This window comes from Danio rerio, chromosome 10, assembly GCF_052040795.2.
Source record: "Danio rerio strain M-AB ecotype USA chromosome 10, GRCz13ab, whole genome shotgun sequence".
In the NCBI taxonomy this organism is placed as follows: Eukaryota; Metazoa; Chordata; class Actinopteri; order Cypriniformes; family Danionidae; genus Danio; species Danio rerio.
Genome location: NC_141030.1, coordinates 27,977,501 through 27,992,996, shown reverse-complemented (window position 1 = coordinate 27,992,996; position 15,496 = coordinate 27,977,501). Strand labels below are relative to the sequence as shown.

Sequence of the window (15,496 nt, the reverse complement as noted above, 5' to 3'; positions counted from 1 at the left end):
TTAACCTGACATGTTTACAATTCCAAAATATTATGATTGTTTCATAAAATTAAATAACATGGGAAACATTTTTGTTGTTATTTGTTTTACCCAGACATTAAAAAAATAACTATTTAGAGCAGTAATCACAATACCATCATAACGTGAAACCGTTGTATTTTTATCCAAGGTTATCATACTGTCAGAAACTTATACTGGCCCATGCCTAATAGAAACATACAGAACCTATTGATATTCACAGTTGAAACAACAAATACATTATAAGTCAAATGTGGTTTTCAGTATGTATCCTTGTGATTAAGAGAAGAAAGAAACTCAAACAGTGGAAACTCAAACAATGGATGGATGATTAAATGATGACAGAATTGACATTTTCTAAACTATGTCTTTAGACATACAGATTTACAGCAGAGGCACATATAAACACTCACACAGTTTGAGTGAAAGAGGAGACAGTAACTGTATCTGCAGTGAAAGGAGAGAAGACACACATCAGTGCAGTCAATGCAGAGTCTGTCCAAAACTTAAAGTTTTTGCTAGAGTTTGCTCATTTTACCTTTATCTGTCTTCAGAATGAGTACATGAAAGAAAACTTCCTCATCAAGATCGAGACATGGCACAAACCTGACATGGGCCAGCAGGATAATGTAAGTCCAGCACTGTATGACTGTGTTGTCTCATTTATATAAAACCTGATGATCCAATGTAATATCAAAGAAATTCCTAACTTTGATTTAGATACTAACTTGTGTTCATTTGTATAACCTCATACATTTTAGCAAGATTTGCTCATCCCTCAAAGTGGGGTACGCCTTCTTATAAAAATCAGGTTTTAGAAGGGAAGAAATCTTAGGAATTCATACAAAATAGTCACTTTAATGACAATACGTAAAATAGACACATTTGCATGATCATGTTAATATAGGTTCACGGTTTAGACCCAGACACCTGGAAGAAGGTCGATGTGGTTTACATAGACATTGCAGACAGAAGTCAGGTGGAGCCAAAGGTGAGTTTAGTTGGATAAAATAAGAACCATTTCCAGTTGCTTTCTACTTCTATATCTGATTGTGTAATCTCCTTAAAGGACTATAAACCAGAGGAAGACCCTAGTAAGTATAAGTCTGTAAAGACTGGAAGAGGGCCGCTCGGTCCAGATTGGAAGGTAATGCATTTTAATCAAAGTCTCTTTAAGGCAAGTCATTTCACTCGGTGGCCATCTTTAAAACTCCTCTCAGGCATTCTGTTCGAATGGGAAACATTTAATTCTCCAAATTTGCTTGCCAAGCTTACAATTTCATTTTATATTCAGAATCACCAATAAAAATAAACCAAAACTGCCTCTTAAGTTTTATTTCTGAATGTTTGAATCGGCAGAAACTCGTAAAAGCACACGTCTGGTCTGAGCCGCTCCTCCAAAGAATCTTCAGTTTATAGCGATCAATGATTGGCTCCTGTTCTAGGCTTCATCCGTTTTATTGACCGTTAAACTTTTCCCCATTCAAATCTATATGAGTGACATGACTTGTGTATTCTATAGTCTTTATTTTAATGTTGCTTGAAGGAGCTGTGTGCCAGTATAAACATAGTCAGTGAGTGCTTGAATTACAGTATGAGTGGGAAGCTTATTAATCGGAAATGATATGCTAATGCTTAATGGATTTTGCATCTGTGTAGAGAGAGCTACCTAAAAAGACAGACTGCCCACACATGTGTGCCTACAAACTGGTTACTGTCAAGTTCAAGTGGTGGGGCCTGCAAAACAAAGTGGAAAACTTTATTCAAAAGGTCAGTGTGATTTACTGAAGAACTAATTACAGTTAACGAGAAATCAAAACTCAACAAATTACGTGCATGACTGGGGGTGTGTTCACAGGTTTAATTAAAACAATCTCTGGTTCAAATGCTCTGTTGGTGGAGTTCATTTCAATAGGTGTTTAACTTCCAAATTCACTGGAATATTACCATGATAAGAACAAAACGTCAGAAAAAGTACTAAATCTCAGCAAAATCTTGTCTCAAATACATAGAAAAGGAGCTCTATTGAAAGTATGAAATGTTCATTCAAATTGAAATACTCAAATATGTGATTTTTTTTTTTTTTTAAAGAGACCCAGTGTGTGCTTTGTCTTTATTGTTTGTTTTAATTACATTGTGGACTGTGTTGTAAAAAAATTACAAAGAAAAAAGAAAGCTACTCTCTAAATGTGAAATGCTAAGTTACAATAGCCTCCTTTCTCTGTCAAGGTAAGAATGGCCATCAATATTCATGATATTGACACTTCTTCATCTATATACTTTCCAACAAAACAAATGTCTAAAAAAAGTTAAATCACCACATTGTTTAATCTGTATGAATGTGATTTGCACGTCATTTTGTAGAAAAAAGTAGCCCTCCACATTCAGTGTTTTGTATTCACCTAAATACAGTACATGCTGCTCAAGTATTATTGTAGCAATGTTTCTGCTGACAAGTTTGTGTGATCAGCAATTAATATATTTATAAGAAACTGGATAAAGCACAAATGTCAAGGCATGTCAAAACATCTCAACCATGTGCCAAATCTTCAAATCTTTGACTTCTAATTCAACTGAAATTCATTTATTTATTTTTCTTAGTCCTTTTATTCATCAGGGGTCACCACAGTGGAATGAACCGCCAAATAAGCATTTGATTTGCGCAGCGGATGCCGTTCCAGCTGCAACCCAGTACTGCGAAATATCCATACACACTCATACACTATGACCAATTTAGTTCATTCAATTCTCCTCTACCGCATGTCTTTGGACTTGTGTGGGAAACCCGAGCACCCAGAGGAAACCCACACGAACATGGGGAGAACATGCAAACTCCACACAGAAATGCCAACTGACCCAGTCAGCACTTGAACCAGTGACCTTCTTCCTGTGAGGCGAAAATGTTTAAAATGAATTTATAAGGCTGATTTACAATAACTCAATAAATTTGATTCACTAAAAACACTAATTTAACCGATCAAACATGTCAGTAAAGGCATTTCTGATGGATCAAGCGACATTAGAAACTGAAGTAATGGCTGCTGAAAATTAAGTTTTGCCACAACAGAAAGGCATTTATACAATATAAATATATAAAAACAGAACAGTTAATAAAATTCATAACATTTCATGGTATATGGGCAAAATGGTGGCTCATGGGTGTTCTGGTTTCCCAACTGTCCAAAGACATGTGGTATAGGTGATTTGAATAAACTAAATTGGTAGTGGTGCATGTATGAGAATGAGTGTGTATGGATATTTTCCAGTACTGGGTTGCAGCTGGAAGGGCATCCACTCAATTCAAAACTTGACCGGTGACCGACGCTTAATTCAAAACTGGACCGGTGACTGACACTCAATTTAAAACTCGACTGGTAACCGATGCTCAGATTAAAAACTTGACTGGTAACCAACGCTCAGATTCAAAACTAGACAAAAAAGAAAAATATAAATTAAACAAATACCATCATATAATTGTTTTCGATTAACTGATATACAAAATGGAGTGTAGTACATTTCCACTTAAAAACTCCTGATTTAATTCCATTCAGTTTTTTTTAGCCATACTTAGAACTACTTAAAAGTTCTCCTTCCAAAACAAACTTAGTATCTCTTTCTCCCTTTTCTTTTCTAGCAAGAGAAGCGCTTGTTCACTAACTTCCATCGGCAGCTGTTCTGTTGGATTGATAAATGGATCGAGCTGAACATGGACGACATCCGCAGAATGGAGGAAGAGACCAGGAAGGAATTGGATGAGGTCAGATGATGAGATGCCCTTTTGTCCACTTTAAATCATTCCGCCTTATTGTCGTTCAATATAAACAAGCATTTATTTTGGAAGAGCGCTAGCAGTTGGTTTCATTTGTTGTGAGCGTTCTGTTGTTTGGAGCGTCGCCTTCGACCAGCCACACATTTTCCCACCATACAAAGACAATTACTTGTAACAAGGCAGATGAATAATTGAATGTAGCTCATAATAAGGGCCAGTCGCTGTGAACAAAAGGGGCAGCAGAGCGGAGCAGGTCACAGTTCAGTGCTCTCAGGTGCCGTTCGGCGACGAGTGACGTCATTTACTGGCACTATCCCAAGTTCCATGTACTTGCAGGACTATCCCAGAAATTTGGGGTTGTCTCTTGACTCCCTCAGGTGGTTTAACATGTCTCTGAGGATATGACTGTTTTCTGCTTGTTTCATTTTGATTGGGAAAACGAAGTTTGAAAATGTAAACGGGCCAATGTGGCAACCTTGTTGAAACAGGTTTTACAAAACCAGTCTTGTTGAGTCTTTGGCTTTATGTCCACATGGATGTTGTTTTATTGGTGTGTTTTAGATGAGAGTGAAGGATCCAGTGAAAGGAATGGTGGCTCTTGAAGACTGAGGTGGCTCTAGATGCTGCTGTTCGTAAAGGTACAGTAATTGATGATCTTTAGCGCCCTCTTATGTCATTTATCTGAAATAGCATGTGAGAACTAAAAAAATAATCTATTTAATTATTGCTGTATAGATTCAATATACATGTGATGTTTGGGATTTGGTACTCATTAATAGTTGAAGCTGAAAATGTGTAGGACTTTTTGTTTGTTTTGGTGGTCTCAGTGTCAAATATACATTTCTATAAGCTTTCAAACCTCCAAACAATGAAGCATCACGCCAAAAAAATTAAAAAAGCCTTTTTTGGAACAAGTCAGAAGCTTTTTATCAAGTCTGATATATAACTTATTGTATGCCTTGTAGTGCTTTTGGTCTGAGAAAAGCGCACTATACATAAAATGTATTATTATTATTATTATTATTATTATTATTATTATTATTATTATTATTATTATATAACATGTTATAAGTATATTTTACATTTAATCTAACATTATTTTAATGATGTTTGCCGAGTACAAAAGTACAAATGTTGCATGGCTATAATTTTGACAATAGGCAAAGAATATATTGTATAGACATTTACTTTTTTCATATAAATTTTTTATTTGCCAAAAATAATTTGTATATTAAGTTAAAATCATATAATATATATACATATGATAAATTCCATGCCATACATATATAAAAACTCATTTTGATTAGTATATGCATTGATAATCTGAATTACACAACTTTAAATGGGATTTTCTCAGTATTTTTATATTTTATCTGGGGATGTCCTGATCAGGTTGTTTTGCGAGTCCAAGTCATTTAATTTTGAGTATCTTATGATTTCGAAACCCGATCCGATACTTCTATAATACATTAAAAAGAGCGAAGAAACAGATCTAGAATGTTCCTTACTTTTATTTCATTCAATGTTATTGGCCCATGAACATTTCCTGCTTGTTGTCATATTACTAACTTTATTATATTTATAACTATAACAAGAGGCAATTCAATCATGACTTAACATTAAAACAGCTGTCATAATGTTATTATCATAACATATATCAATATTTTGGCTTTTTTTTAGATTTTTTTGGATTCTTTGAAGCATATATATATATATATATATATATATATATATATATATATATATATATATATATATATATATATATATATATGTGTGTGTATGTCCTGATCGGGAGGTAACGTCCCATTTCGATCGAGTCTAAAATGATCGACCCCGATTTCCAGTTACGTGATCGGATCTGGACATCCATAATTTTAACCTTCATATTTTCAAATAGTTTTACCTAGTTTACCTAAATATTGTCCAAACCATATGTCAATGGGAAGCTTATTTAATCAACTTTCAGATGCATGAGACTCAATATCTTACTGCTTTTGTCACAAATTTCTTTTTAAAAAATAATTACAACAGTAATCTGCACATATTCAGCAAGTATTACATCACTAACTCCTTGTAAACATAACTGTCTTGTTTAGCTTTTAAAGTAATTGAACTCTTGTTCTCTGTGTTTCTCAGATCAGACGTGAACTCCTGCAAACCAGCAGCATCGCTCTCCTCAATCAAATCAAAGCAACACGTCTTTTTAATCATAATCAAAGTCCTTCATCCAGCCCTTTTTTCGTGGCCGTTTGTCCTGAGCATCCTTCATATCTTCCTTTCAGTCTGACAATGGAGCACACTGATGAGTTAAATAAGCTGTTATGCTGGTTCAAAAAGTCACGCCCACTTTATAAAGTCTACCTACTTAAACTAATACAGGGACGATCAGCAGTTCGTCATTTATGATGTCAGATCAACACGTGGAGCTCGACAGACTTGTGTTCAGTAAAAAGCTGATGATATTTGTGTGTATATATAAATATATATTCAGAATATCTATTGGAAGTGGAGTTATTGTGACAGGTGTACAAACAGGGTTTTTAAGTGATTGTTTAAATTTTTTTTGCGGACCAAGTTTTGTTTTAATCTTGTAGTGATTTGTTTTTATTGCTGTACGTTTTCATTTCATTCTACCCACTACTTTTTTAACCTATTTATCTGCTGATGCAAGGTGTAAGTGTGTCTATTCATAGTGTAATACTGTACAATCGCTGTCCCATAACAGTCATTGTGGAGTTATTTTGACCGGCAGCTGCTGAGTCATGTTGAATCGACCGCAAGTACAGTTTTGCGTAAAACACAGAGTTTATAATAATCTGCTCAGCATTGCTACATCGAACAGTATCACATTCATGGAATAAGCTCAAAGTATTGTTGTTTGTTCATCAAAAGTCATTATTAATGGTTTTCATTGTCCTCTCTTCCAAAGTTTTCCGGTGTGTGATAAATTGCTTTTATTTTTATTGATTTTTTATAAATCGACAGGTGTACATTTGGTGTAGCTTGCCCTCTATTGGCTGTTTTTGATTGGTCTATGAAATCAGGCTCCGCCCTCTTATTTAGCAACTGGCTGATCATATTTAAAAGAGGTGACCCTTTAAATCTTTAATAAAAGGTTTATGTATTAAGGCCTGTTATTATTAAAAAAAAGTCATTTTTCCTGGTGCTCAAGGAGGATGTTTTATGTTACTGTATGCGCATATTCATAAATGTATTCATTTTAACTCCTTTCCATTTTATTTGAAGGATTGATTATCTTCCCCTTTTATAACTTGAGGATAAAGACACGTTTATCCAGATATTAGCAATAATACCTCCTTTCACAAACCCTTCCAGTCAAGATAAATGATGTGAGATAGAGATTTTAGAAATATATATATAGTCCACCCCCACTCAGAATGTCGCTTCATTAGGATTTAATACAAATATACTCCCACTTCAAGTCAATCTTAGTTTTATGGATATGGAATTGGATAAGGACGGAGAAATGGGTTGAGTATGGGTTTTTAAATCAGTCTTTTCTTAGTAACGTGATGTCTGTGTGGATGTATGTGCGTTTGAAGTTCTTAGTGTTTCTTGTTTTTGCCTGAGGGACATCCGACATGTAACTAAGGGTATGTTTATATGACACCATTTTTAACTATAAATGGACATATTAATGTGTTTTAGCCATTCGGTTACACAAGAACAGTTTTTATGGGGTCTGAAAATACAAAAATTGGAAAGCCACAATGTTCCGTGTAATTGACAATAATGGAAATGTGTGACGTCTTGCGCATATGTATTACATGCAATGATTCTTGACTACTGAAAAAAATTATAGCTCATAATACAATAAAATGCTTGAAGTGTTTATTTGCAATGTGATATTGCCACCTACTGGCCTGGAGTGCATAACACAGCCTTTTTGTGTATCCATGTCAACAAGGTTCATTTTAACAATACTGTATGTTTAAACAACATTTTTTTTATTTACTGTTGTCATGTAAACATACCCTGAAACGGAGGTTTACACTGTAGTGTTTCTTTCCGCCAATGCTCAGGACCCATGATGCACACCTAAATTCACTCTGACAGAGTTAAATTACTCTCATAGAATTGCATCAAATTCTGGGTAAGTGAATGCAGGTGTAGATTTTGTGCATTAAAAGCATTATAATACAACCATGGATACACCAGAACTGTGTAGGTCCTGAGTCCAATCAAGTGATGTATGGATGTATGCATTGAATTGTGTATATAGTATATAAATAAATGTAGATGAACACATAAATATAAATATATATATAAATATAAAACTATATAAATATAGTTCAGACTATCCTGCCAGGCTATCAGCACATACAGCCTTCCATCAACCCACCCAGAGTAATTATGTCTAGCGGTTTAGTAATGGCTGGAAGTTATCTGTGGGTTATCAGTGTCATTTGTTTCTTTATAATATGTAGTGGTTTAGGGAATTTAAGCAAGATTTTAAGTGATCTGAACTTGGATCCTTTAGATAACTCCGCCCATTACTGTTGCTGGCTTCTCCCTCCTAATCCCTGGCCTCTCCTCTTTGGCAGGATGGTGTCTAAATTTGTTTTCATTCATCGATTGTTGTTGTATTTTTCGCTGTGAGTCGTAGAAATCTTTCACGTTTAAATTTCTTTTAATGCTTACACTGTGAACGAAGCCACGTTTAGGACCTTTCAGCTTGAGAAAAAGTCCCTTTTTTGGGGAGGGGTATGGACTAAATGCCATTCTTCTCTCAGGAGATTTGATGAAAAACTCGTCCTTTGAATGACAGGTGGCTTATAAAAGTGAACTATCCACACGAACTGATCATCAGCGGATTGTGTTACCATAATGTGAGGCAGATCATGATAAACAGGACTTTTTCATAGATATGTTGTTGTTAGATTTCACAATTTGTTGTTGAAATTAAAACCCAATGATTCTAGGAATACAAAAAAAAAAAGATATATATAAAAATCTTCTGTTCACCCCACCCTGTCATGTCATCTGTTTTATTTATTTTCTTTTACTGTGAATTTGTGCCTTTTGTCATCTTATCTTCCAATAAAACTACATTGGAGATGTGAAGAAAAAAACTTTTAAAAAGTAGTGCTTTATTGGTTAACATATGTTACTTGGATGTTTTTTCAATGGATTTTGTGCATTTCTTTAAAAATTGTCAGTTGTTTTCTATTAGGGTTAGTTCACCCTAAAGAACTCTGCTCATCTTCGGGACATTTTCGGGATCTTTGGGATATTTTAGATGAATTCGAGAGCTACTGTCCTCCATAGGCAACAGTTCTAAGACATTCAAAGTCAAGAAAAGGAACCAGAAGTTTGTCAAAACATTCCATAGCATTAGCAGCACAACTGTAATCATACGAAGCTCCAAGAACATTTTTGTGCACAATATTTAATCTAAAATACCTTAATTTGCATTCTGAAGATGAACAAAGATCTCAGGGGACTGGAAACAACATGAGGGTGAATAATTAATAACAGAACTTTAATTTTTGTGTGAACTAACCCCCATTTAACAATTAAGCTGTTGCCTAATGTTGAGTCTGACTTTCAAATAATTCTATACTCCATTATTTCTAGTCTTTATTCATTATGGATATAAATCTCATTACATCATGTAATTTCCAAAGTACACATGTCTTGGTATTATTAACTCTCAGGACAAAAACTGCCATATACTGAGTACTGACGTAAACAGGCATAAATCATGGGGGCGTCTGCAAACCCTCTCTTTCATTCAGCGAAATGTTCAGGCTAATCAGGATTTAAAATGTTGAAGCCAGATTAAACTAACCCCTGCTTATGAATCTTGTGAGAAAAGGAAACAAGTTTGATTCAGATACTCTTGTTGTATTATACATGAAACATTTTATATTGTTTATTTCATGTTTTTAATAACAAACAAATGTAAGACATAAGTCTTATTCAAGATCTTCAAAGAAAGCAATGAACTGTGCGGATATTTGGCCTGTGAAATTTTCCCTTAATCTCTGGTTTGTTTAAAAAGTCCACTTCGTCAGCTTAAAGGCTGCCACGTTAGTTAAGAAGTCTTTATGGACGAGTCTTTACACTCAAGATGTGTATAAAAGTGTTAAACCCTTATTATTACTATCAAAAGCTAGTAATTAAAAAGTTTATAAATTTTTAAGTGTTGGAAATAATCCAAGTAATGTAAATTTTTTTTATTTGATTTTTTTGCACAGAACAATTGTCTTACTTCATAAGATGTCAGTATGTATATATATTTGCTTATATGACTCTGCATTAGAAGTAGCATTAATTTAATGAATACCCAAGGGCGTTTTAGCTATATATATATATATATATATATATATATATATATATATATATATATATATATATATATATATATATATATATATATATATATATATATGATGTGCCGAGGGTGGGAAAATTAACAAAACTATTTTTAGGTGAACCCTTTGACATATAGGCTAACAAATCATGAAAATACATATTTATATTAGCCTACTTAAAACTGTGAAGCATTGCGAGATTATGGCTATATACATTTCATTTTAAACCACAAACAAAGAACCTGTTTCACGTCCTATTCAAAAAGGATGCTGATGTGTAAAGACGTTTACACTATCGTCTTTCATAACTTGGCTAAACCTTTTAGGCGTTCATGATGAAACAAGTACTGTGGCTTTAAGAGGTCCCGGTGGCTTGGCAGGGCAGCGAAGAAGTAAAGGGGTGTAAACACAGACCCCAAACTCCCACACTGTATCCCGTAACACCTGTTAAATTCGGAATAGGTCATTCAAGACACCTGCAAAATCGCCGCTAGACGAGGCTGAAGGGTAAGTTTTTGTTTTCTTCTCTAGCTACTCAAGTTTAATGTTGGTTTTGATGCTTATGATAGTTGTCGAAATATTTTAATCCATGTAAATGAAGTGTATTAGCTGTTTAAATAGCTATAAAAAGTGTTCATAGCTGCAAATGTTATGACACACGACAAAAGAAAAAAGAAACGTTTCGATGTTTATTTATTTATTTACTATTTGTTTATTTTTATTTAGCCTATTTAAAAAAAACGTATACTACAGTTTCGATCTTGAACTCAAGCTTGTATCATTAAGAGTGTTACAACGAAGTCATTAAACAACATTACATTAATCATAGAAGTATTGCAATTAGTCACGATACATTACGAAATAAAGCCAGGTGAGCATGCGACAGTACGGAGCTTCAATTATAGAACGGTCGGTATAAAAAGCATTATTTATCGCTTTATCACGGGTTTAAATATGTTTTAATAGTTTTTAAAGAGCTGTTGCATGAGCCGTAGCTATTTGATGTGACTGCTTTTTTATTTTATTTTATTTTACAATTGTTCACTTTATGCTCTCACAAAATGTATTGTTTTATATAGAGTAGACAGACAGACAGTGTAAAAGCAGCTTCACATAGAAGATTATAGTGAATTGAAACGGTGTCAGTTCAGTTTACAGTGTTGAAGTTCAGTTTAGTTCAGTGTGGTTTAATATTCACAGAAGAGGTGTTGTATGAACTTCATTTGTAATGTGTGTGTTTTTCAAAAATAATTTCATAGGTGGGTTGAAACCAACACATCACATTAATGGTATAATAATCAGTTAACCTTCAGAGTTATATTTCATCATTTTAAAAGGTTTCCCAGCTTTTGAATAAGACAGGATTAACCCTTTTGGATTAGACCTGTTTGAATTAACTTGCATTTATGTGTACATGGTGTTTGTGTGCTCAGGTTTGAGTATGAGCGCTAAAAAGGTTGGATCCACTGGTGGACATCAGGCTTTCAGGTAACACTGTCCTTTATCAATAAAATAAACTGCTTCATTTCAAAATAACTAAAACAACCAGAGAAAAAACAAACAGAAAATTACAGAAAAATGGAAAAAGAATAATAATGGTTAATGGGTTAAATACAAAATGGTTAATGTATAATGTTTAATGTATATATGTAGATTTATCTGATTTAGATCAATCAAATTGTGAATTTCTTTCTCTTTCAAAAGTTTCACTTTTTTTTTCTTCTTATTTGCCCTCTATAGTTCTCTCTCTACTGCTGAATGCTTCCTTGCTGCTAATAAATTTCATGTGACTGTATTATACTGAGAAACTGTTTGGAAAGTTACAGCCTGGATTTGAAAATTAAATAACTTTAGTTTATGTGTTTATCATGTAGTCTAAAATGCAAACTGATGCATTGTTGAATAATTTGTTATAAATATTTAAAAAAGTACAATTATACTCAAAGTTGAACTTAAAATTTATCTAAAAAACAAGATAACTGTTTTCTTGTTGGATCCATTAAATATTGACAATGTTTAAGTCGGTATTCTTGCGTAAACCGGATTTGCATCTGTCGACATTCACCTACGTCGCTCAAAACCTGCAACAATACACTCAGTGATTTGAAGATCAAGCCTGTTAGGTGATTTTGTATTCTTGGCCTCATTCACGTGGTTCTTCACTGCTCCAGATTACAGTTCCTAATCCCGAACACTCGCCAAAATGCATGTTTTTACTCGCACTCCTCCATTAGGACAACAGGATGCAATGAGAACATATGTTGTAGCCCAGATCAACAAAAAGAATTGGATTGCTAATTATGAGCTACTTGATCCCTGAAGGATTTCAGAGGATTTTTAAGGGCATCTTGTGTTTGTGAGAAGAAATTTGGATTTTTTGACTACCTAAAACCTGGGATATTATCTGCATGTGCTCAACCTTAACAAGTTTTTTACCTTTTTTGGACTTTCTCAGGGATCTGAAGCTAAGAAACGCAACTGAGAATCAAAGAATAAATCTACTCACTTCAAATCTACTCAACATTTGGTTCATGAGCCACAGCAGCACCTGGTAAACCTAAACCAGTTTTTGGACTTTCCTTAACATCTGAAGCTCAGAAACGCAACCAAAAAGAACAAGTCCACTTACTTCAGATAAACTCTTGGTTTGTATAAGCCATAGCAAGATGTCTGACACATTTGATGTCCCACGCATGCGCTCTGACAGTATGTCCACCATGACGTCTCAGTCTTCTTCAGCACGGTTCATACTTCGTCAGAGACTCGCTCAGTTGCTGACCTGTTTGGAGGATCTCAGCTCAGACGATGAGGCCAATGAGGAAGTGTCCCGAACGCTGGATGAAGCCTTTAACCTCTGTGGAAGATACAGCAACAGAGAGTCCTTCAGGTGTCCTGAGTCAATAGCTTTGAGAATTTGTATCTAAAAATGAGCTTTAAGTTGACTTGTGCTGTTTTTTTGTCGTTTGTTGGTGGTTAATTGCCTTGTTTTCATTAATGTGTATTTGCTTTCTTTCAGATATGTAATTTTGATTAGTAAATGCATCCATTATTTATTGGTGATACGCTTGTGTCTTGTTCTCTGGTGCAGATTGCACATGGTCACATGGAATGTTGGCACAGCAGAGCCACCAGCTGATGTGAGGTCATTACTGCAGCTCGACTCACAGCCGACCACTGACCTCTATGTGATTGGGTGAGCTACTGAATCCCAAAATCAGTGTTTTTTTGCACTGATTGAAGGGATAATTCACCCAAAAATAAAAATTCAGAAATCAATTATAGCTACCCTCTACTTTAGGGCTGAACAATCATTTGGGCATTGATATTGAAATGTGTGAATCTGCAATAGTCACATCGCAGGATTAGATTATTTATTAAGGTATTATTTAAGTATTAATTAATAATCAATATTATAATTATTAATTTTACAAAGATGACCATGATATTTTACATTTGATTGTAAAATTGTTGTACTTGAATATGATTAGACTCCAAAAACATAAAGGACTGTTTATTTATTTATTTTTGCTTGTAATTTATTATAATTTATGCAGATGAACTGCATAGGAAAAAGTCTTGATCATCCTAGTCGATCTAAATTAATGAAATGTTTGCCAAATAGAGTTAATTATATTCATATTGCATTTTACATATCACAGCAAAACAAAATATCACAATGTCCATTTTTTCAGTATTTTACAGGCCTACTCATCACAAATCTTTTTGTTTTTATGCTTCTGTCAAAAATAAAAGTTGATAATTTGAAGAACGTTGGAAACCAGTAGCCATTGAACATTTTTCAAATTTTTTTTTTTTTTGTGTTCAGCTGAAAAAGAAACTCATAAAGGTTTGGAACCACTTGAGGATGAGTAGATAATGATTACATTTTTATTTTTGGGTGAACTATCCTCTTTAAAAGATTAAATATCCAATTGGTAAGCAGGAAATTAAATGACAACTAATAAACAGTTGAACTTGTTTATAGTTCTGTAGTATTTCAGGAGTGGTAAAATGTTAAAAAGAGAAGTAGATTTATTTTATTTAATTATTTTCACAATAATTTCTGTCAAAAATAGATCAATAAATAAATACGTTTTTTGGCTTGTAAGATTCATAATACTAACCACTTTGTCTGGAAAAAAAATTATTGCATCTGTGCAGCTTCTCTCTACTAATAGCCAACTAAAGTGAGGAGTTAAATTAAAATCAAATGTTACCAAGGGTGAAGTAATACAAAACATGCATAATTTTATTACATAGAAAATCTAATTATTTTGATAAAATATTAATTCTGATAAGCTAAAATAACAATGGAAAATATGTTGCCAGGTTGATTCAAATTAACAGTGCAAGAAGTGCATGTGAGCTGACCAAAAAAAAAAAATCACTCTTAAGCAGCTTAAAAAAATGAAGAGGATTTTTAGGTTAAACCAACTTAAAAATATGGAGTCACACCCAAAATTATTCATACCCCTGGCAAATTCTGAATTAAAGTTACTTGTATTCAACTAGCATTTCTTCACCGAAAATGACACATGCAGGCTCACCCAAAGCATAAGACATGTACTGTACAAGGCAACATTGTGGGAAAAAATAAAAATAAATAAACAGTAGTCGCCAACATTTTAAATGAATCAAAAATGCTTTTCAAGCATACTGTTCAATAGTTTTAGGACAATTATAATGAAAGGTGATGATCCACTTCAAATGTTGACTACTGTATTTCTCAGCTTTCATTTACATTTGAACAAAATCTTTAAATCAGAATTTTCCAGGGGTATGAATGATCTGCCATGTGTAAATCATGTTGTAAATTGCCATGACTTTCTGATCATATAATTTGTAACAGTGTATACATATATTTATATTGTCAAGCAACATAATTAAGTTGTCACAAATTTACATTATGACCTGAGCAAATGTGTCCCAGTCTACAGGAAGTGAATGCCACTCCAGTTCGATACATCTCTGATCTCATTGCTGAGGACACATGGAGTCACCTCCTCATGGATACTCTGGCCCCGGAGGGATACATCAAGGTACATTAAAACTCTAACATCACAAACTCAGTTTAAAGTGTGTGAAAGACAGAGTGTCCTTACATATGTTCATATGCGGTCACAATAGAGCAGAGAGACTGAATCAGGATGAGCCGTCTCTTCATTAAGCTTGTTAAGCTCCATTGTTCTCTGCAAGCCATTGGAAACACTAGAGGCATTGTTTCACACCAGCACATTTGTGTAACGTAACCACAGATTTGATGTGAACCCGCCCCCTTTCTGCCTTTCACAACTAATTAGCTCTGATTTAAAAAACCTCAATTCCACTCCACTAAAAACATCTCAGGAATTTCCAGCACTAATCTCCT

The 15,496-nt window shown here is 34.0% G+C and overlaps 2 protein-coding genes and 1 long non-coding RNA gene across 10 annotated transcripts in view; 2 read left to right on the top strand and 1 right to left on the bottom strand.

Annotated features, from left to right (window-relative positions):
• The window catches only part of pitpnab (phosphatidylinositol transfer protein, alpha b), a 37,379-nt gene extending 28,496 nt beyond the window's left edge, over positions 1 to 8,883 (top strand). Inside the window, exons 5-11 of one of the 2 annotated variants that reach the window (XM_087270677.1) lie at positions 573 to 647; positions 926 to 1,009; positions 1,088 to 1,165; positions 1,678 to 1,788; positions 3,653 to 3,775; positions 4,349 to 4,425; positions 5,927 to 8,883. In XM_087270677.1, coding sequence (XP_087126803.1) covers positions 573 to 647; positions 926 to 1,009; positions 1,088 to 1,165; positions 1,678 to 1,788; positions 3,653 to 3,775; positions 4,349 to 4,396 — 519 coding nt within the window. In that variant the 3' untranslated portion in view covers positions 4,397 to 4,425; positions 5,927 to 8,883. The remainder of the gene's footprint in view (positions 1 to 572; positions 648 to 925; positions 1,010 to 1,087; positions 1,166 to 1,677; positions 1,789 to 3,652; positions 3,776 to 4,348; positions 4,426 to 5,926) is intronic. The other variant, XM_087270678.1, reaches the window with a different exon arrangement.
• The window catches only part of LOC147835070 (uncharacterized), a 32,437-nt gene extending 19,169 nt beyond the window's left edge, over positions 1 to 13,268 (bottom strand). Inside the window, exon 1 of the long non-coding RNA XR_015501152.1 lies at positions 12,758 to 13,268. This is a non-coding gene — a long non-coding RNA (uncharacterized LOC147835070). The remainder of the gene's footprint in view (positions 1 to 12,757) is intronic.
• inpp5kb (inositol polyphosphate-5-phosphatase Kb) overlaps positions 10,512 to 15,496 on the top strand; it is a 17,338-nt gene continuing 12,353 nt past the window's right edge. For 4 of the 7 annotated variants that reach the window (XR_015501127.1, XM_087270641.1, XM_087270640.1 and 1 more), the window contains exons 1-4: positions 10,512 to 10,635; positions 11,562 to 11,616; positions 13,217 to 13,321; positions 15,059 to 15,167. Coding sequence is in view for 5 of the 7 variants with exons in the window: in XM_087270641.1 (XP_087126767.1) it covers positions 11,570 to 11,616; positions 13,217 to 13,321; positions 15,059 to 15,167 (261 nt within the window). In the remaining 2 variants the exon portion in view is untranslated. Of the gene's footprint in view, positions 10,636 to 11,561; positions 11,617 to 12,791; positions 13,016 to 13,216; positions 13,322 to 15,058; positions 15,168 to 15,496 lie in introns of those variants that run through there. The other 3 variants (XR_015501126.1, XM_087270638.1, XM_087270637.1) reach the window with 1 other exon arrangement.